At 39.6% G+C, this 22,556-nt stretch overlaps 2 protein-coding genes across 2 annotated transcripts in view; both read left to right on the top strand.

The window, feature by feature from the left end:
- Window positions 1-2,323: 2,323 nt before the first annotated feature.
- Window positions 2,324-13,146, top strand: PABPC1 (poly(A) binding protein cytoplasmic 1). The gene is made up of 14 exons (XM_008924031.4): window positions 2,324-2,540; window positions 2,633-2,748; window positions 4,577-4,716; window positions 5,970-6,064; window positions 7,430-7,567; window positions 7,664-7,759; window positions 8,173-8,445; window positions 8,628-8,721; window positions 8,878-8,988; window positions 9,998-10,152; window positions 10,589-10,673; window positions 10,852-10,982; window positions 11,260-11,355; window positions 12,706-13,146. The coding sequence occupies exons 1-13, from the start codon at window positions 2,367-2,369 to the stop codon at window positions 11,350-11,352; spliced, it is 1,701 nt and encodes a 566-aa protein (XP_008922279.2). The 5' UTR covers window positions 2,324-2,366; the 3' UTR covers window positions 11,353-11,355; window positions 12,706-13,146.
- Window positions 13,147-19,398: 6,252 nt separating this feature from the next.
- SNX31 (sorting nexin 31) overlaps window positions 19,399-22,556 on the top strand; it is a 29,039-nt gene continuing 25,881 nt past the window's right edge. The window contains 1 exon segment of the mRNA XM_029959280.1: window positions 19,399-19,912. Within this exon segment, the coding sequence (XP_029815140.1) occupies window positions 19,399-19,912 (514 nt within the window).

A 22,556-nucleotide genomic window follows, 5' to 3' on the forward strand; every position in this document is an offset into this window, starting at 1 on the left:
TTTGAAATTGTTAAAGTGGACTGTCCAGTTGCTGACGACTAAAATGGGAGCTGGTGAGTCATTCAGAGCTCCAGCAGAATCAGCAGAAGTACAGCCCGGGTAGGTGTGTCCGTTGGTAACAAGTTCGCTGCTGAATGGAGCTGTCTCCTGCAGCCAGCACAGCCTTTTATGGCTGAAATGTGATGAAAGTGAGCCAGTTTCACTAGTTGTGAATTTTAATGAGTTATTTGTACCTAGTTGCAGATGGGTTCTAGTAATGTTTTAAAAATCTGCTGTGGAATGACAATGTGGTGTTGGTTAAGCAGAAATATTTAAATTTCTTGTAATTTTGTTCCATAGGAGAGATGAGGAGAGCTGTTGAGAGTTTCCAGGCTGTCCTTGTGGAGAAATTCACTGTTCTAAGACACAGGCTCGCTATTAGTCAAGAGTGGTAATGTTTGCAAAGGCTAATATGGACCCACTTTGAGTCAGATGATTGGGAAATGTGTCTAGGAACACACATTTTTCAGGACAGTCAGGATTGTTCTAGAAGCAATTAGTGTGAATTAGAAAAGCCCGTTTTCTAGTAAAGGAAACCCGGTTACTACTTCTGGAAATAATGAACTGTTTGTTGCTGGCACTTTTGTTAGTACTGTCAGTAATAATTCTAATGACTTCTAGGGCAATAGTGAAGTCTTATATGTTTCTACTATGGCCGGTCTGATATCCACAGTTCTTTTTTTCCTTTTTTTTTCATCTCCTCCCACCTCCCCTGCCTAAATTTAAAGCTTTCCGGAGATTTTTGTTTCTTATTATCAGTATCTAGGTTGTCTTTTCTGCTTAATTTATATTAATGTTTTTGAAAGCTTTATTAACTTGTTTAGAAAACTGACAATGCATGTAATTTTTGTGGGTATTGTCATGTGAATGTGGTAATAGTACCAGTAATTTTTTTTCCCCATGAAAATGTTAGATGTCTGTCTCTTTAACATGTACAGACGTCCTTCAGAGAGTATAATCTCCAAATTCACTGTAATCTGAAAACGTGACGAGAAAGGGTGTAAAACCTGGTGTATCAGCTGAACCAGTAGTTCATTGCAAATTTTCTTTGGCATGATAGGCAACAACACGGCTAAAGATAAAAGCAGCACTTAAAGAACAAAAACATTAAACAAGGATTTGTACAATGTGATTGGCCCTTGGTCCTCTCAAGTAAAGTATTGCTAACTACAGCATGTAGTTAGCTGCCATGGGTCTGTTTTTAAACTAACATGAAGCTGATTTCAGTCTTGCTAGCATCATATTGTTCTGATATATGCAAATTACAATGAAGTGAGTTAGTACCAATGGGTGTGAATTCAGGTATTGCCTGGGACTTTTCTCAGTGTTCTTCCAGACATACAGGAATAATGATGAAAAGAAGCTGCCCTACTTGAGAACTGTTGCTCTTTCTTGTTTAAATACATTGTTAACTCAAAGCATGACAGACATATCTTGTTGCTTTGAAGGGAACTGTGAAAACTGAACAAGTCTCAATACTTCCCCATCTAAATATAGTGAGATTTTAAATGAAGGATTTGGAAAGTTAGTTACAGAGTTCTGCTGGAAAAACTGCTCTGTTGGAGTAACAAAACCTGGTTTATGTTACTTTGTTTTGCTATTTTAATGCTTCCTATTTAACTGAGTTCATAAGTATTTCATCGTGAGCTTTTAATTAATATTTACATAATTTCAGATTTTCGAAATTAAGTTCTAGTTTTGAATCTCTTTGATCTGTCTCTTACCTGGAATTCCATCACAGATTTTTGGTCACTAAGGAAAGAGTTGTGTGGAACAGCTGCCTGAACCAGGCTTCAACATCCACCTAGTGCAAAGAAATTTTGTCAATTTAGAAGTATTGGTGATGTAGGAGTTCTTATGTTAATGTTTGCAAAAGGCCTCATATAGGCACAAGTTGTACCTCTAAAAGCGTTTTTGTTGACACAATATACATCTACAAGATATGGGCTTGGTTGAGATGATTTTCACAAATGTTTAAACTTTTGTAATTGCCACCACTCCATGCGTTTTCACTGTACCATCTTTTCATAGTGGGCTCCAGTCCTGTAGGCTACTGGGGTTTCTACATCTTGCTCAACTGACTTGTGCTCCTTCCTAAGTGCAGCTTTTGCTGAGGAGTTTTTGCCAGTTTTTACCGGCATACAGCAGAGAGGGGTCTATTTACATTGGAGGTTTGGGTTTGCATCTTGGTGGTGGTTCTGAACTTGAAATAGTAAAAATATTATTAAGACTTGTACTCCAAATGGTATTCGTGTGCTTATTAAGGTAACTTTAGTGTTTTCTACTAATTCCGTAATGTTTTTCCAGCTGAACGAGCTTTGGATACCATGAACTTTGATGTCATAAAAGGCAAACCAGTGCGCATCATGTGGTCTCAGCGCGACCCATCTCTACGCAAAAGCGGTGTAGGAAACATCTTCATCAAAAACTTGGACAAATCAATTGATAACAAAGCTTTGTATGACACATTTTCTGCTTTTGGGAACATCCTATCTTGTAAGGTTAGTGGAAAATAAATTGGTTTGACACACAGACTCCTTGTTTTACGCTGGAAACGTTGCATGGGTATTACAACGAGGTTTTTCATTAATAGGTGGTATGTGATGAAAATGGATCCAAGGGTTATGGATTTGTACATTTTGAGACACAAGAAGCTGCAGAAAGAGCTATTGAAAAAATGAATGGTATGCTGCTTAATGACCGCAAAGTGTAAGTACATAAATACATAGTTGGGGATCAACAAACTGAAATTCATTTTACAGGAGGCAGAGATTTAAAAGCTTACCTAAGAAAGGCAGGTTGTTTAAAAGTTTCTAATTTTAAGAAGATTTAGAGTTTTAGTGCTAGGGATTCTATGAATTGGATCACCTCCATACTGTAAGTGCAGACTTAAGTTGAAAAAGGCAAATAATGGACCCTAGAGAAAGAAACCTTTGTCTTAATTGTCTTACAGGCCAGTATTGTAAGGAGAGGATTCGGGAAATTCTGTGGTTTTTTGATATTACTGGTCTGAGATAAAATACAATCCATTGGGTATCCTGAATAATACTTCCTTTATAAGAGTAGTGAGATAGGTGTGTTATCCATTTTTTGGATGAAACTTAAACTTAGAGTTACAGTTACTTAGCACTGAAGAGTGGTCAGTTGACATTAATGTTTTTATATGAATGTCTGTTAATAGGCATAGCTAGGGTGCAGAAAATAAAACTGAGAGAAGTATAATGTTTTAAACATCATCACTGTTATACACTGTAGGAAAATAGTTATTTGGCTACTTGGTTAGTGATATTTAAGCTGGGGGGGGGGAATGAGTGTGCCTCACAGCTATTCCTAAGCAATCGTTATGGTATTTGGTAGAGTTGCAAAAGAACAACTCTCTAAATATGTGAGAGTGTTTGGAAAAAAGATAACAGAAATTGGTATCAGTTACCATCATGGATTATTTTTACACATAGAGGTGGATGGATCAAACCAGATATAGGGAGAACACATATTTTTAAACTAGTTTTCGTGCTTGTTCTGGTCTTGACTGACTTACTATGGAGCTTTTCTTTTCTGTTCAGTGTCCATCTTTATACAACTTTAAATTAGTAAAAAACGGTCAGCATGTAGTTACAAAAGCATATGGGTAAAATACATAATGAGAGTTAATTTTGCTTTGAATTTCTATTCAGGTTAGGCTTTTAGAAGTCAAAACACTTCACTCACTATCAAAATCTGCTGAAAATACTATTGTTCTTACTCTTCTTGATTGTGATAAATTGGGTGAAGTTGTCAAAGTTTAAAATCTTTGAGTTACTGTTTGCTACTTGAATGCATTTGCCAAATTTGAAACTATAAAGTTAGACAATACAATAGAATTTGAAAGCAAAAGTCTGCTACAGTTGGAAATCAGTGTCAACCATGTACAGTCTGTGCCAGAGCAGGTCCTTGGGCAGCAGAATGTTGTGTTCGGGTTCTGTTCTTTCTCTGATAGTATGAACTGACCTTTGTTGTTCCCAGCCAATTTGCAATGGAATGTGACTAAAGAGCAAGTTGAACTATTTTATTTCACTATGCCTATTAAAAAGTCTTTGATATAGGCTGGGAAGGTGTGTGAGGGAGTGCAGGAGGTTAGTTAAATATCCCTTCCCTAATAACTGGATCAGGGAGCAGTAACTGCTTTAAGGCTGCCAAGTTTTTAGTATGGCAGAGGGATTATGCTGATATCTAGAATTTCTGTTTAGCCTCTTTACTTAGTACTCTTTCCATTGTCCAGCTCCTGTTGTCAAAGGCTGTTTTTGTAAGAGTGAACAATCTCGCCAATGGCTTGAAAGCATTTTCTTGCATAGTAACTGTGATAAACATGCTGATGTAGCAAAGGATAGTGCAGTTGTTTTTCTGATAGAGTTTTATTGTAAATGTTTTATCTAAAGAATTTCATACCTGTAGTGAACAAGACTGATTATGAAAAATATTATGCCAAAGGATTAAAGTAAATTTTTAAACCTTGACGAACTTGCTTGAATCTATATTATCATGTTCTTTCTGCAACTAGATTTGTTGGAAGGTTTAAATCACGCAAGGAACGTGAGGCAGAGCTTGGAGCTAGAGCAAAAGAATTCACCAATGTTTACATCAAAAATTTTGGAGAAGACATGGATGATGAGAGACTTAAGGAACTCTTTGGCAAGTTTGGTAATGTCTTAAAGTTTTTATAAACACAAGTGAACTTCAGCTTACTTCTTGTATCTTATCTGTACAGTGCTTTGCAATACAAGGAATCAGCTGGCCGTCTGATGTTTATTTAAAATAGTAATAAAGGGTACTTAATTCCATTTCGGATTCAAAGGTACAGTAATATCCAAATTTTAAATAGGCAGAACAGCGTATATAATCCTGCTGTTGGAATTGCTTGAAATAATCTGAAAACAGTGTGTCTGTAAACAGTCTTGAATGGGTTCTGCAATTTTTTGGAAGTTGCAAATGGGAGTGCTTTCTGGTTTAATACAGATTGATGTTATGAATGCACAAGAAGAGTTACAAATGAGTTTACTATTACTTTCGTTGACCTGCAGACTTACCTCTGTTATTCAGTCACATTGTGATGGTTGACCTAATACAAAATTATAAGGAGCTATTCCAGTGCCAAGCTATATGATTCAGCCTTGATCCTTGGTTATGCACAGGACAAAGTTATGGCAGACATATGACCATGATCTAGTAATGTATATGATGTGTCACTACTGAAGCAGGAAATGGCAAACCCCTTAATGCAGTTACAGATTTTTCACATATTGTTTTCAATCTCAGCTTTATTTTGGGGGTTTTTTTCCTCCATGCTTTTGGTGTTCTCCAATGGATATGATGTAAAGCAAGAGAAAGCCTTGTATAAGAGATATCGTGTAGCAGCCCTAAGCAACATTTACAGGAAATTCCTTTCTGCTACTGAAGTATCTGTGGTTGAAACAGTAGTGAGTTTAGCTGATACCACAGCTAAATTGGCAGCTCCCAATTGGGGCTGTGAACTGCAGGTTTTCAAAGGTTTGGAAATACTGAACGGGGATGGTAAAGCACATGCCCAATTGCAAGGCCTCCTCTCTGGCTTTCAGTACCTGTTTCAAAGGATGAAAGCACTAACACTTTTTAAATGTTGTCATTTTTAATGATTAAAAAAAAATCATTCACTTTGAGGTGAAATTCTTATCCCATTTTGGTTGAAAGTACAGTAGGAAAGAAATTCAGCAGGGCAGACTTCAGCTATAATGGCTGAAGTTCATTATCAGGGCAAATTAGTAATTTCATATTAATGGATGACATTTAGTAGATGCTATTATTAGTTTATAACACAAGTGAAATAAACTAGATATTAAGACTTCTAAAAAAGATGCTTAAAAAGTGAAGAGAGTACACTCTGCATACGAAGCATAAGTATTTCATTCTCTTTTTAGGTCCTGCCCTAAGTGTGAAAGTTATGACTGATGAGAGTGGAAAATCCAAAGGCTTTGGCTTCGTTAGTTTTGAAAGACATGAAGATGCCCAAAAAGTAAGCTTATGGAGACCCAAATAATATTTCATTGAGTAGTTTGAAATCTTGCAAATTCGTTAAGGTTTTTTAATTGGTCAAGGACACTGCAAAAGTGGATGTTCACTTCCTAAATGACTTAGCACAGTTTCTGTCATTTAGAGTGATTTCCTATGAGCAAATGTTCGTTGATCTGAGGAGCCTATTAAGTCAAGATACCCTGAGACAGCTGGAACTAGTGTAGAAATGAGGAATTTTGAATAATTTAATAGCCAGGTTTACTTGGGCTTAAAGGTCTCAATGATATTTGGACTCAGTCATGCTGGGCAGCATACAAGCACAGTAAATTACTACATCTCTGCAAAACTGAGATGAATCATTGGATCCAATTTGGTTGCACAAAATGTTTGTGCAAAGCAGAAAGGATTGTGTTTTCAAACTTCAGCTCTGCAAAGTCAGCAGGAAAGCCATTAGTTTTATAGGGCATGTTTGGCACAGCTGTAAGAAAATAGTTATACAGCCCTGTGATGTTGCTTTTACTCTGAAGGATAACTTTGGAAGAAGGGTCCTTTTTATTCATGTATTTGCCTATAACATGCCAGTATGCTGTATAACTTTGTCAGCTGGTTGCTTTGATATGTCAGTTGACTGTGGCAGTAAGGACATAGCATCAGGAGAGAAACAGCACAGAGCAAATGGCGACAAAGTTTGCTTTTCAAAAGGCATTTTGGTGATTTGTCAGTACTGCATGTGTACAAGTGAGAGATTAGAATAAATCCTGTCTTATATATACACATTTCAGTCTTACATTGATTGATGAATTGTTTCTCTTAGAGTACTTAAAATCACATGTTGGGGGTTTTACATAACAAAATTCTAATATCTCTGTAAAAATATTTCCTTAATGAAAGACTAAAAATTTTAAGAAAAAACCATATATACCATCTGTAGCTTAACATATAGTATAGACAATCTGATAGATATTACAGTTTCAGATGTATTTAAAAGTATTTAAAAACAGAACTAAGTGAATTAGAGATTTTCAGTTTAATTTGCCTACTTTTCTCTGCCTTTAGCAAGATAAGGTTGGAGAAGTAGTTTTTCTTGTGTGACTTGGGTGTTTTTTCTTCCAACTTCATATAAAAAAGTGTTTTGCATCCTTGTGACTTGTCTTTAACAGGACAGAAGTATAATCGGAAAGCAATTTCCATGTTACCTTAAGCAGGGAAATCTTAGGGTATTTTGTTCCATTTTGGGATATTTCAAGATAGATTGGCTCTTTTTCTGGAATCTGTATTTAACTTTTTATATTTGAATTGCATTTTTTTGTATTTCTGAAAAACACTGGAGTACAAAGCATTGCTAATGTGTTGTTTTTTAATGAAGGCTGTAGATGAGATGAATGGGAAAGAGCTCAATGGGAAACAAATTTATGTTGGCCGGGCTCAGAAAAAGGTGGAAAGACAGACGGAGCTGAAGCGCAAGTTTGAACAAATGAAGCAGGACAGGATCACCAGATACCAGGTTCAGTTTTAATTCAAGAGAACTAACTTTATTGTGTGGTATTTTGAGACTTACACAGAACACTTGCTTTCAAAAATAACTTGCCTGTTTTCTCAGGGTGTAAACCTTTATGTGAAAAATCTTGATGATGGGATTGATGATGAGCGTCTCCGAAAAGAATTTTCCCCATTTGGTACAATTACTAGTGCAAAGGTAAAGTTCTTAGATTGTGCTCATCTGTTCTCTGAAAATGAACAATGATCCTTCACCAGAGAAAATTATTACATTGACTAACAGATGTGACCCACTATGTACGTGGGCATCTGCTTTCTTGATTATTGTACATCTCAGATTAAAAACCGTATGATCATCCTTTCTTGTACTGATATTAATGTAAGAAATTATCTTTTCAGTGCAATAGTATGCTCATTATTATTTCACTGAAATTTTCATCTATATTTAGTTAACAGCTACCTATTAATTAAGCGATAATACTCCTTTCTGTAAATAATTCAGTAAAACAAACCTGTGATCTCACTTCTAATAAGCTGAAATGAGAAACTCATATAAGTTGAGTAGGTATGCCACAGGATGTTTAGTTTTAAAACTAAATTTTGTACTCACAGGTCATGATGGAAGGTGGCCGCAGCAAAGGATTTGGATTTGTATGCTTTTCGTCACCAGAGGAAGCCACCAAAGCAGTCACAGAAATGAATGGTAGAATTGTGGCTACTAAACCATTATATGTAGCTCTAGCCCAGCGTAAAGAGGAGCGCCAAGCTCATCTCACAAACCAGTACATGCAGAGAATGGCGAGTGTAAGAGCAGTACCTAATCCTGTAATCAATCCCTACCAGCCAGCACCTCCTTCAGGTTACTTCATGGCAGCTATCCCACAGGTACGTGTAGAGAAACGGAATTTTTTGTGCTGTGTATAAAATCTGTTTAGATTTAACAGTAAATAAAACTAGTAGCATGTGTCCATAATTTCAGCAGTCTAATCTCATAGCAGAAGGGTGACGACTGTTCAATGTGCCCTTCACAGACCACAGAGTTATGCAATGTTTTTTATATTTGGCAGACTCAGAACCGTGCTGCATACTATCCTACTAATCAGCTCGCTCAACTTGCTAGACCTAGTCCTCGCTGGACTGCTCAGGGTGCCAGACCTCATCGTAAGTCACTTCTTTACTTCTTTCTAGTGATTGCAGTAAGCTCCATAGTGTTTACCTTTGCACTTTTAAGTATATTTTCATGTATTAGTCTTTTCTTTGTCATACTGTCGCCATTCAGTTTTTCAGCGTGTAACAAATATATTTTCTAAACTGTAGCATTCCAAAACATGCCTGGTGCTATCCGCCCAGCAGCACCCAGACCACCGTTCAGTACCATGAGACCAGCTTCTTCACAAGTTCCACGAGTCATGTCAACACAGCGTGTTGGTGAGTTTGATTTATGCAAACTTTAAGTATTAAACTTCTCTTTTAATTTTGCTGGATCGGGATGATCTCTCAAAAGCATTCTTAAGTTCAATATCACATGTGGTAACACTTCCCTCCTTTTCCAGCTCTTACTAAATGAAAAAGCTAGTATCACCTTCTAGTAGTTACTCTTAAAAACTGTCCCAGCAAAGACTCTAGCTGTGATCCCACCTCTTTAGGATGAAGCATTTTTTTCTTATTATATGTGCTTTAGTAGTACTGTATGATGGCTTCTGTAATTTCTAAACATCATTGTGGCAATTTTAATAGGTCACATGTAGAATTACTGAGATGATAGAATTTTAGCTCTTATTATTTTGCCATAGAATACTGTGAGTCAGTATCATATATGCAAAATCTGAACATGAATGAATGAACCAGAATTGATTTTAATCATAGAGTGGTTTGGATTGGAAGGGACCTTAATCATCATCTAGTTCCAACCCCCCTACCATGGGCAGGGACACTTTCCACTAGACCAAGATAATTGAAGCCCCATGCAGCTTGGTCTTGAACACTTCCAGGGATGGGGAGTCTGCAACCTCTCTGGAGGCATAATTTTCTCAGAATGTATTAGACAGCTATTTGCTTGCTGAAAGGTTTGTGTTTTTTTTTTTTTTAGAATGACTGACATAATGTGCTCAGGAAATCAAGTATCCTTTAGGTTAGAATGAAATTAAATTAATACTCAACCAAAGTGGGTGTTTTCTTACAGATCTTTTTTCAGTTGCATGTGTGAAAAGCAATTCATGACTGAAGTGAAAGTAGCATCCAGTAAATTTTGAGCTTTGAAGTTTCAGATATGACTGCTGGTACAACAGTTGACAATACCACTGAGATGAATCTATAATACAATACCTAAACTAGGTATTCAGTTCGAGTTGGCTTGTTATGCTTTTAACTTGTACAGTTTAGACTAAATTAAAATAATAATAATTATTTACATACAGAATTGTTACTCTTTTTTCAGCTAATACATCAACACAAACAATGGGTCCACGTCCTGCAGCAGCAGCTACTGCAGCTACTCCTGCTGTACGCACAGTACCACAGTACAAATACGCTGCAGGTGTCCGCAATCCTCAGCAGCATCTTAACACACAGCCACAGGTTGCTATGCAGCAGGTATGGAATTTTAGGAACTGCTCTGTGCTTTTACTGATGTTTTTTGCAGAGGAAGGTGGAGGGGAGGGAGGCACTTGTAATTAAGAGTTGTCATTCTAGAATTCAGGTTCTGCATTGTGGCAGCAGAGTAAAAGCGTTGGTGATTAAGTATATTTCAAGTTCACCTGGGAAAGGGTGTGATCCCGTGTTACTTCATATTTTCTAGTTGCTTGATACCTTAGCCTAAATTCCTGTGTTCACTCCTCAATGGAGTGATTGATAATCTTCAGCATCACTCAGCTCTAACCAGTACTATTTGATTAAATTGACTTAGTTGTAATTTCTTCCATGCTTCTGACAGTGTAGGGCTTGTTTATGCTGAGTTGTTGGATATTTGAAGCTGTACCTAACTATGAACTAGAATTTAATTTTCAAATGGTGTCAAATTAATTTGCAGCCTGCTGTCCATGTGCAAGGTCAGGAACCCTTGACTGCTTCCATGTTGGCTTCTGCCCCTCCACAAGAACAAAAGCAGATGTTAGGTATGTATACCATGCCTTTCTCTATGCAGAAGGACAGTCAAAGTACTCTTTTATCAGTCTTAAAATGCTGAGTAAATGGTTTTAGCAGTAGAACAAGATATTTGTTTTCCTTTTCCCTTAAATCTAGTCTGCGTTTGTCAGGTGAGATTTGTCCCTGATTAACTTTTTTTCTCTCTAGGTGAACGTCTATTCCCTCTCATTCAAAGCATGCACCCTACTCTGGCGGGTAAGATCACTGGGATGTTGTTGGAGATTGACAACTCTGAACTCCTCCACATGCTCGAGTCTCCTGAGTCTCTTCGTTCGAAGGTAGGTGGACTTACACTAATTTGGTCAGTGGTTAAATCTACACTGATCTAACAAGTGTTTATGCTGGCACAGTGGAGCAGCAGTGCAATGCAGCAGTGGCTCAGGGCAAGAGTATCCTCCTTCACAGGGTGGCAGTGACTGGAACTGTAATGTTATCCTTTTTTGTTTTTTTAACATTGCAGGCATTGTTATGTGTAAAATTTACACTGCATCATTAACTTAAATAGATAGAAATTGCTAAGCTTCCCTTTATTAATTTTTCTTTTTTACTCAAAAGGTTGATGAAGCTGTAGCCGTACTACAAGCCCACCAAGCTAAAGAGGCTGCTCAAAAGGCAGTTAATAATCCCACTGGGGTTCCAAGTGTTTAATAGGTAAGTCTTCTGAGCGCTGTAGTTTCATAGGTTGACTGGGGCAATAGTCTGTGGTCTATGGCCTTATAAGCAGCATGTGTCCAGGCCCTGTATCATCTGCAGCCACAGAAAGTAGCAGCTTTGGTAAACAAACTTCTGTGCTCACTCTGGTTGTCCAGTTCTGTAGCTCTCAGTTAGTAAAAGCTACTGACGTGTCTTGTGTATTTAGCTAGTACTAGAGCATTAGTTTTAACAGCATAATTAGCTGGAATTAGTTCTAGGCATGTGTGCAAAAATGGGCAGTTCTGTCAAATGTTACTATTCATACTGTTGTTTGAGAGGAACTTGTGGAATTGAAGTAAGCTTGAAGTGGTAGTCCAACCCCATTGTTTCTTAAAAATAAAATAGCTTATTTACATTATAATTTGTATATACTTGCCAAAATCTAAAGTTATACATTAATTGAAAACTAAACTATAAAACTAAACTATATATTGTCTTGACCTCACAGTTGCATGAATTTAACTTTGATGTCAATTAAAATACTGATTTGTCTTTATTACCTTCTGTGGGGCTGATATCTTAGTTGTGCACAGCAGAAAGAGCCAAAAGGTGGTACCTTTACAATTTTGACAGGGGAAAATGTGAATAATAATAAATCAATATTTAAAATAATTTCTAATAATCGATATCTTCAAATGTTGAGGATAAAAAAGAATCTATTATCTATTCAGTCTGGTTAGGTTTTGCCTGTCTGTGAACTTATTCACATTTGTAGCTATCATTTGAAGATGAATTCAACATTTGATCATGTAGAATTTTCTTTTTTATTGATATTTTAATTTCTGCAATTTTCCTTTCAAAGGCAGAATTTGAGTCATGTTTTTTACGTATTCTTTTTTTTTTTTTTTTGCTAGTGACACTTTCACACTGGAGATACCAAGTGCTGAATCAGTTGTTTCTCCTAAACTAAAGTGCCCAGACTTTGAGACCACTACTCCACCTGCTCCATTATGTTTTAGTAACTGGAAATTGAAAATACTACTAGGGGAGTTATCCAATGAGCCTCAGTCTGCTGGCCTTAAGAGTAGAGGTGACCTGCAGTCAAGTTAGTCACAGTAACAAACATTGTGCGTAGGCACTGTCTGAAGCTGTGACGTTTGAAGTACAGTTCTAGAGTCAGTTTTGTCTTACCAAGGATCACAGACTTTGCATACTTTACTTCCTGATACTCTGCTTGCAAAGACCTGTGGTATGATCGATTCCATGAAAGCCCAGGATGCTGCCTGGCACACAGCTGCAGAAAGCATATCTGGAAACATAAGATGCTGCTTTAATTTTAGAACCTAACAGCGTTGTTTTTGTTTGCAGAAAGATCCGGGACTACAATCTAGAACTTCGCTTCACCGAAGAAAAAAAAATCTAAACATGGAAAAACTATTAAATATTGAGAAAAACATTGCAAAATATAAAAGAAATAAAAAAAGGAAAGGAAACTTTGAAGCTTACGTACAGAGCAACGCCGGGGCTAGCAAAACAAATGCTAGTCCTAGATTACTTATGGATTTAAAATTTTTAAAAAAATAGTAAAATAAAAAATACAAATTAATGTTTTATAAACCCGGGGAAAAGAATTTTCAGCACAGTACAAAAATTTAAAGCATTCCTTTCTTTAATTTTGTAATTCTTTACTGTGTAAAAGCTCAGAATATCACCACTGTTTTAGTTGACAGTGGGAATTGATAGCTGAGCAAAAGAAACATAATTTGGATTATAAAATTCTTGGTTTAATAAAAATTCCTTAAACACTGACTTACTTGTGATGGTCTCTTTTGTACAGTGAACTTCTCATAATGTTATTCAGAATGCCAAGTTAAATCCCACTCTATGGTATGTTTTAGTGGTTTATAGAGAAGATTAGCCTCCATATAGGCACCTGTTACTGATAATATAAACTTAGGCATTAAAACCAATTAAAAGAGCAGTGAGATCTGGCTTTTAGATCTGTAATAGGAACAGTGTCTGAGATTTTTTAATTATCTAATTAGAAATAGACCTTTAAAATACCCTGCTTTGAGATGACCAGGAGGAAATGTACACATGGTGCTTGTTCTCACAGGTTTTGGTGGAAGGAACAATCTCTACAAAGATCTCCAGCTGTGTGTTTAGATGACCAACAAGCCCTGAGGTGGAGGCAGTCAGATGGACTTAGATGAATGAGCAAGGATTGGCTGCAACAGACAGTGTTGAAAATTCTATTATCGTGAACATATGAAGACAAGGCATTCCTAGAACAAAAAAAAAAGTGAGGCTTCTGGTGATAATGCACTAAAACTAATGCACTTGGCACAGAAACCAAAAGATCATACTTTTTGCATAGTAAAAATCCTGTGAATAGGACTTCTTCATGTGTATTTCTAATCCTGTGTTCCCTAGCAAGCAAATGGCTTCTGTCTTTTTGCTCTGTTATTAAGAAACCAGTTGGTTTTAGTTTTTCTATATTTCAGAGTTTTTTAATGTGAAAAATCCTTCTTAACAGGCAACTTTGAAAATCTCAGCTACCTCTTTGGCAGCTAAATTATTGAATTAGTACTGAGAAAGAATGCAGTTAGGGTACTTTAAATCAGCAGCTTTGAAAACGGATCTCAAATTCAGTGCTGTTCCTAATTTCTTAATACTCACTACAAATATCTTTTCATGAACTTGTGATGTGTCACAGAGCTCTGCATACAGTGAGCTTACACAAAACTGGGTAAGCTTTTTATCAAATTTCTGAATGGTAAAATAATTCTAGCAGCTTTACTGGCTCCAGGAACCTGCTGCATCCTGCAAAAGGTGACCTTTCTTGTTCATTCTTACACATGACTGTCATAAAAAACAAGGTGGCAGGAGAGGGAAGTGGTTTTTTTAAAATAAATTGCCTTTTGCACTAACTGATCTAGAGTACAATAGCACAGAAGCAATTTTGTCTCCACTTGGGGCTGATAGGATCTTCAGGGGTTTGTGTGTTAGTCACTGGAAACAGTGTCCAGACAAATGGCACATGGCACCAAAGGCAAGAAAACCCAGCTCTAGCACATGAGCTGTTCATTTGTTACAGGACCTTACTGAGTTTGAAATTTTTGCAGGATTAACACCTAAATGTGTAACTAAGCATGTGTTACATGCATAACCAAGACACAGTAGCAAGAACTTTTCTTGTAAAACAAACTTTCACTTAAGTTAGCAGATACATAGAACTTGCCCGTCCACAGATAAGCTATCCTGTTGTCGCTGCCTTGCCTTTTTTTTTTCCCTTCAAGGAGGGACTACTTACTGTTGACTTGTGGAATAAAAGAGGAGTTTTCTGCCCAGTTTAGCCCGTAATTTGCTCTATAAGCTGCTTATTCAAAATTGATAATGCAGAGGAAGAAAGGAGGTAATGAAAATGAGATGTCCTTCTCTTACAGAGAAGAGAGAAAAACTTGGCAGGCTGGGCTGGGGAAAGGCACAAACATCTGTTAGTCATGGAGGAAGGCATGACCCTTAGCCACTGCAATCCAGTGGGGCTCCAGTTGCTGTACGTAAATAATACAGATTATATGGAATTCATAGGAAGGTGTTAGTTCATTCTGGAAGTCTCTCTGAAATCCATGTTGTGTTGGGGTATGCCAGTGTTCTCCAGATCTGTTGCAGTCAAGTCTTTCTGAAGTCGCCCCAAAAGACAGCTCAAGAGGCCCCTAATTTTTCCCCTGTGATGACACCCCCTTGTGCAAAGGTTTTCAGATTTTTTTTGTTAAGTGAATTTGAGAAATAAGCCTAGCAGAGAGGTGAAATTGGTCTGGTGTAAATGAATCCTCTTTAAAATCTCTCATTTCACTATAAAAGCATTATGTTAAGCTTGTATAATTCTTACGTTCAGTCTTGTCCTGATGGAGGCAGACTGGCATAGCCTTTAATTTGCAATCTTTGTGAGGTGTATGACTAGAATTAAGAATTCTTGAAATTGAATGGTAAATCCTACAAAAAAGACAGTTCAAACAAGATACACATGTTAAAAGGTTGAACGTACAACCTTAATTTTATGTAATATCAACTATAAAAACATTAAAACTTTGGAGACAGTTTTAAAGACCTAAAAATATTTAATACCATAATAGAAACGCTGAAGAGTCAGATGATGTTAAACATTTTAGGTCTATCTAAAGGATGATAAAAAGACCTACTTATTTTCAGGAGTCTTAGAGCCCTAACAGGAAAGCAAGAGACCACTTCACTTCTGCTTGTTTCCCTAGGTAAGCTGTGTCTTCAGTGAGTCTGCTGGAGTTAACCAAACTAATTTTTGTTCTGTAAGAATGAGCAAGTTATTTAATGTCTTGCCTATGGGGAAACTGAAAAAGGAAGAAAAGAGAAGGTCTTCCAGTTTGTACAAGACTTTTGTGGGTGTGTCAAGTACCAGCCTGAAATACTGGGTAACTTCTGTAATGGAAGGAAACAGTAAGGCAATTCTGCTGAGGTGATTATGATGGCTTAAGAAAGCAAAACTGAGCTGGTTGGGTTTATTTCTTCCTATTGTTGATTACATGGTAATTTCCCACTGTTATACCACAGATGCCTATTTAATGAATGTCTTTTATTTTATATTTAAATCCTAAAGATAGCAAACAAGGCATTTGTTAGTGCCTCTATTAATGTATCTTTGGAGTGCTACTGTAAAACAATGGACAATGCAGAAAAATCGATTTATGCAATAGCAGTAGAGTACTGTTCCCTTGGGTTAATAGGCAGCCTGGCAGTCACTTCCTGCTGCCACACGTTCCCTCTAGCATGTGTCAGAGGCTTACACTGATCCTCTGCACTCTGCAGCCAGCCAGTGCTAAACTGATTTTGCTGGATCCTCTGGTATTTCATTCCTTCAGTCCTTCCCTGTCTTCCATCCTAACCACAGCAAACACTTCAGAGTGAAGAGCAGCCAAAAGCATGCTCCTGGAATAAGTGGCGATTTGACTGAATGAATGGCATTATATTCGCCATCCTCTTTCCCAAGCAGAATGTGGCTTTATGAGCAACTAAATCAAAGGTTTGGGGCAGAGGTAATCTGAATTGCAGACATTCTCATTGCTGTTCTTCTGAAGTCCAGGGAATTCAGATTTCACTGGGTCCTAGGGGACGAGGGGGCAATGTGGTGGAAATTAAGATGTTCCTGAGTCCAACAATGTCATATTGCCAGTTTGTGCTAATTAGGTGTCTACCCTTGAATAAAAAGTATCTTCAGTTCTTGCAGCTTGCAATTCCTTCTTGCTAATATTGGTAATGATTGCTATGGACTGGATGTTCAAAGGTAGCCACTTACCATTTCGGGTTAGGAGTCTGGGCAAAAAGGTTTTCTGAAATCTACATCTAATAGACATATTTCTGCTTGGGATAACTGGGGGGAAAGAAAACAAACCAAAACAGAAAACACGACCCAAAACTTCCCCCCAAAACAACCAAGATTTATCCTCAACAGGTCTAGGAGTTGTGGTCCAAACTGACACGGGAGAGACAGCCACAGTCCTTGGGACCACAGTTTTCACTAGACTTTCATAGTTACATAGTTTTGGCTTTCCTACTTGGGATTAGGTAGGAACTTTCATTTCCATGATTGATTCTTCTGTTGGAGTCTCTATCCATACACAAGCGACAGTTTCACTCCCTGCTGGCGTAGTTAAAACTACTAGTGATCTCTTCATGGCTTCCCATGAGAGGTGATTCAGGCTAGAAATACCTCCTGAGTAAATTCAGCACAAGCTTGGATTTACTGGAATCAGAGGCTACTCTCAAAATGTCTCAGTTCTTCTCTCAATTACTTTTTACAATGTAAGTGGGCACTGTGAATTAAACTGCTCTCTCTCCCTTGCCTCCTTCCCATTTTCCCTTTGATCAACTAGTCCTTTCAAAGAGAAATACCACATCCTATGTCCCATTACATCAGTTAGGTAGGTGCCCCATCAATACCATGGCAAGTGATACTAAGAGCCCTATACCACCTTTGCAATGGAAAGCCATGGGAAGGTGACCAGGTCTGGTTGGGAAATGCTTCAGGTCTTCTCTGACAGAGTGCTGACCCGAGAGTCTGTAGCTCAGCTCCTGGAGAAGTTGAGCTATTTACTATTCTCATATAAAGACTTGAAACATGGGAAATCCTTGTACGCCTTATTCCTGCTGTGAGTCCACGTGGTGTAACCACCTCTGTGAAGCAAAGCTCACTTACCTACTGTAGGATGTGGTCAATAATGAAGAATAGTAGCCATATCCAAATGAAAATACAGCTGGCAGGGTTAAAAATCCTTAGGACGTGGCATTTGAAGTGAATAATTTGAAACAAATATTTTCAGCTACACCAAGACCACAAGGTACGTATGTAGTTGTAACTGAAGGACTTGGGCAACAGGAACAAAGGAAGAATATTTTTTTTAAAATTATTTTGAAAGAAGTAATTTGAAGCTTAGATTTCTCACTTGTATTTGAATTGAATGTAATCATTAAGAAAAAGAAGAACTGACAAGCTAGGCCGACATAATGGTTCTGTCACACATTAAGAACTAAGAGCAGTACATCTATGCCGGTCTCCTACTTCCCATGTAACCTGCTAAAGAAACATCCCTAGTTGAGTTGTGTTCCAACTGGCTATAGCTGTCCAGAGATACATACTTTCTTATAGCTCTGAGCACATTTAAAAATGTTCCATGTAATATCTGAGTAGTCAAAATACAAAACTGATACCCTGGGCAGGCTAACCAGTTGTGTCACATTGCAGTAACTGGGACCTTGGGTTACATGTGTTCTAGGTTAAACTTGAAGTCAGCAGATGACATAAAAGAGAGATTGCACTTCAAGAAGTGGGGCCCCAGCATATTACATTGTCACATCTGTAACTGGAAGCTTCCTTAGTCCTGTCTCTTGCCACTATTAGAGATTTGCCACCAAAAGTAGCTCAGTTGCCCCTCCTGCAGTTTCAGGAACCAGTTTTGGGAAGATAAGATGAGATGAGACCACCAACCTAGAATGACAGCAGTAGAAAACTCCCACCCATGGTCCAGAGCATCTGTCTGCCTCACATTTTTTCCATTAAACTCAGTCTGCAGATGCTTCACCTCCCAAGTAACAAAAGCAGAGATACAGATTTGCAAAGTGGCTTGGGATGCAAGTGGGAACACGCACATCAGCCTTGCTCAGGAGGGGAAGAAAACCTCTTCCAGAGCTGCTCTGGAGTATGGGGAGCCTCATCTCCCAGGGACAACAGGGCAGCTGTGACACCAACTGCTATTGTAAGTGGGTGGTTGTGTGTGTGCTCCTGGAGCTGTCAGACTGGTTATATTTGGCTGCATAGATAAAGAATAAAAACAAATCAAGTTATCAAAGATGATGTACAATGTTTTTTACTTACTCTTCTCCATTTTATCCGCAACACACAGTTAATCCTGTTTCTTGAAAAATATGTACAAACCTTTTTCCACTGAGAAGGGATTTTCCCCAGGTCATTTGGTGAATCACGACCCTCCCAAAGTAATTTTTTTCCTCTCACAAAAGGCCTTTTGGTGAGGCTGGAGTACCATTCTCACATGAGAGAGATGAGCAGCAGCATCATTTCCATGCTGATGAAATCATTTCACCTCTCCAGCAGTGCTGCTGGTATAAGACTACAGGACTTCCACAGTGATCCACACAAGAAGGCCCAGTCCCACAGCGCCTTTCCCTCAGGGTACCAGAAATTGCTAAAGGAAGCTGTGAAACAGGGCAAGTTAAATCATCCTTGTTGTCTGGGAATTAGTGATAAACAGAAGTCCCAGGCCAGAGACAGACCCACCATTTAAATGACACTTGATTTCCGGTGAGGTACTTCGTGAAAAAAGGACTTTCTTTTCTTACAAACCTGCTGTGTACTCCTTGCACCAGGTGGTCCGTGGTTCACGTTCCTTGAAAAAGAGTGACTTACCGTCACTTCGTAATGAATTACCACTTCGTGGTTTCCTACCCCATGCTGTTTTCAACTTCTTCTCTGCTCTGCACTGGCATTTCAGGGCCCGGGTCACCCTCTAGATGATGCCCGTTGCGGGCTTATTCACCATTAATTCCCTTCGCTCTGCTCCTGTTCGCGGCGAGGCACCGAGGCAGAGCTGCCCCTCACCCCTTTTCGGAAGAGGTTTTAAAGCAAAGCCGCTGCTAAAGCTGTGCCTGGCCCGCCTCAGCGCCGCCTCCCACCTGTGCCGCCCGGCGCCTCCCTCCCTCGGCCCCGCCGTGAAGCTGCACTTCGGCATCGCCGCCGCCGAGGGGCTGGGGAGAGGTGCGGGATCCGCTGGGAGCGCGGAGGGAGCGGGCGGCGGATCCGGCGGCGTTGTGCTCGCAGGGATAGTCTGTGTTCCTGGGGGGATTCCTGCTCGAAAGGCGCGGCACAGCCAGCTCCGCCGCCGGGACGTGCGGATGAGGGCACCCCGAAAGCCGCGGTGGGGGCAGCCTGCCTCCGATCCCGCAACCAGGCTGAGCTGTGGAGCGGGAGGGGCTCTCCTGGCCCCCAGGATCCTAGTGTGGGATGGGGGCAGCCACTTGTTTCGCCCCAGTCCGTGTTGTTGAAGCTGTCCTTCATGCTAATACCACCACGGGGGGGATGCACCTGCTCTCCCACCTGGCCCTCGTACCTGCCTGATTCTCCCGATGCTGTCCTGTCAGAGGGACAGAGTGCTCCTTGTGGGGAACCTATATTTGCAGGGTGAAATCCAGCAGCAACTGAGAGACAAATCCAAAAAACAAACCAAGGGATGTGGCAGAAGGGTATGGTAAACTGGCTTAATGGGAAAACATTGGCCAAGCAGCAGCAGCTGTCAGCTCCAAGTGTGTCTTTTCCTTGGCCTCTGGGAGAGCTGTGCAGCTGCTTAATTTGGGCTGTTAATCCCACGAACAACTCTAGAAAGTGTATGGGGTTCAGGCCAGGCAAATTGCACAGTCAGTTGCAGGAGACTTTTGGACAAGCTGAGGGTTAACCAAGTGTTGGATCCTTTGGCCCAAATTGCCTAAGCACATACCTCAGCAGTGACCCTTTCCATACAGGCAGTTACAAAACAGCTGGAACAGAGGCTTGGAGTATTCCAAGGAATAGTGCGCATCAGGGAATAAGGTACGGCCCCAGCCAACTGAAGTGGATTATTTCAGGGGGAATCTGCCTGTTTATCTCTACTTTTGTTTTGTTCCATGTTGAATTGCCTCTGTCCCTTTCCCCTCTATCCTTCCTCTGGCTTTCTCAGGAAAGTAAAAGGGAACATGTGATGTTGAGCTGTTCTGTGAAAGCAGAGTGGCTGCCAGCCTTCGCTTTGCTAGCCTGATCTCTCTGGCCATTGCCAGTCCTTGACTCAAAGTGAAATCTCTCCCAGCTTTTTGGTGAGTCTGGGTGCACACTGTCATCCTTACCTCAACAACCCTATTTTAAGGCCCTCTTTGATGAACACTTCTCACAGTGGTGGGTTAGGTAGGTGCTTCTTCTCTTGGCAGCCTCCTTGCTGTGCTCTCAGTTGCAGTGACAGGACCACTCTGAAGCTGTTTTTAAGCCCATAAACCTGGATGGGGATCAATCCGTCTCTCCCAGCTCTGTGTGACTCCACAAGCAGTTGATGTAGCACAGCCAAAAGGCAATTGAGTGGCAGCAGGGCTGCCATGAGAAGCAATGTTTGCTGAGGGGTGCTCTTGGAGTTACAGCCTTGCAATTCTGTTCCCTGTGGGACCTCTCACAGTAGTATTTTGCTTTGTTTAATGGAGCATTTTGGATAACCTATGTGAACTAATAAACCAGCTTATGTACTTGTTTCCTATTTTAAAAGGCCTACAGTTTCTTGCTTAACATCATTAGTCCCCTCAGCAAAATCTTCTTTTTCTCTGCGTCCCCTGTAACTGACAGTTTGCCTCTTGCTGGGCTCTACAACTTATTAGCTGATTTTTATTTTCAGCTCCTTCACTCCTGTTGTTGGTAGTTCCCACACTTGGTCTTCAAGTTTACAACTGCACTGCTGACTCTTAATTGTCTTCCCTATACTTCTGTGAGGTTGCTTATCTACAGTTATTATCTGCTCTTCTGATTATTTTGCTTGAGATAATGTTAAGGCAGAAAAATGCACACCTATGAGAAGTCTTAAACTCTAGGATATGATAATTTTCACCTTCCTGACCAGACCATATGTAGTGACCACAAAGTCCCACAGACACACAATTCTGTGATGGGTGCAGGATGTGAATTAGAAATAAGCTTCCCCCATGGACACATTTCTGCACGATTATACCTGGGGCTATTTCTTTAACACTACGCTGGAGGATCTGTCTATGGCATCTGTTGGATGTGATGCCAAACTAATTGTGCATCTTTCAAGGTAGCACTGCTATTCTACCCCTCCTAACTTGTGATGCAAAATCAAGACACATAATTCTTATTTGTAGTGCTGTGCTTTATCTGCCCCTTTTCTTCTGTTGTGCATTTTCCTATTTCCCATCACTTTATAATCTGAGAGTGTTTTTGTTGTTTGACACTCCCAAACCCTGTTTCTTGTTGTCTCCTAGAGCAGTTGTTCTCTTCAAAAGGACTGTCTGAAGGGAGCAGCTATTCAGAGACACTGAGTTGTGATGGAGCATATAAGGTTTTGGATACACTGTTAAATGGGGAGGTGCAGATATACGGACTGTGAGCAACTTACCTCCTGGTGACTTACTTCCAAATGGGTTTCTCAGCCTTAAGCTGAGGACCCAAGGCAAATGGTACAGAAGGAAGTATGAACAACCAAGAGTGATATATTAAAAGACATCTTGCTTAGAATGAGTTCCTTAGGCAAGGCTGGCAGATACGCTGAGGGGAGCTGGGCAATTTTTGCCCTTCTCCTCTTGTGGGGATAGGCACTTGGCTGTGGATTGCCAGAAGGTCTTGTCTTGGTCTGAGGATTTACAACCTTGAACTTCCTCTGGGAGATGGGGCTTTGTATAGGCTGTAAGAGGGTCCAGAAGTGGCTCTGCCTTCTCCCCTTTTGCCCCTCCTTTTAGGAGCTAGAGCATTCAGCTGTGGGAAATCCAGATTCTGTCCCCTCCTCTGTCTTGGGTATTTAGGTATTAAGTACTAACAGCAGGAAGGACAGCTGAAGGATGTTTCCCTTTGCTTTGGATGAACCACACACATGTAGGGCAGCACTGTTTGCACTTGCTGAACTGGGATTTGGGTAGCCATTCTCTGC

Source organism: Manacus vitellinus, unplaced genomic scaffold, assembly GCF_001715985.3.
Source record: "Manacus vitellinus isolate BGI_N305 unplaced genomic scaffold, ASM171598v3 scaffold_1_pilon, whole genome shotgun sequence".
NCBI lineage: Eukaryota > Metazoa > Chordata > Aves > Passeriformes > Pipridae > Manacus > Manacus vitellinus.

What these genes read in the sequence shown, in the direction of transcription:
- PABPC1 (XM_008924031.4), top strand. Translation starts at nt 2,367, where the DNA reads ATGAACTTTGATGTCATAAAAGGCAAACCAGTGCGCATCATGTGGTCT. An exon ending in CTGCTTAATGACCGCAAAGT is followed by an intron (nt 2,749 to 4,576) that starts GTAAGTACATAA and finishes TTCTGCAACTAG; the next exon opens with ATTTGTTGGAAGGTTTAAAT. An exon ending in GTACAATTACTAGTGCAAAG is followed by an intron (nt 7,760 to 8,172) that starts GTAAAGTTCTTA and finishes TTGTACTCACAG; the next exon opens with GTCATGATGGAAGGTGGCCG.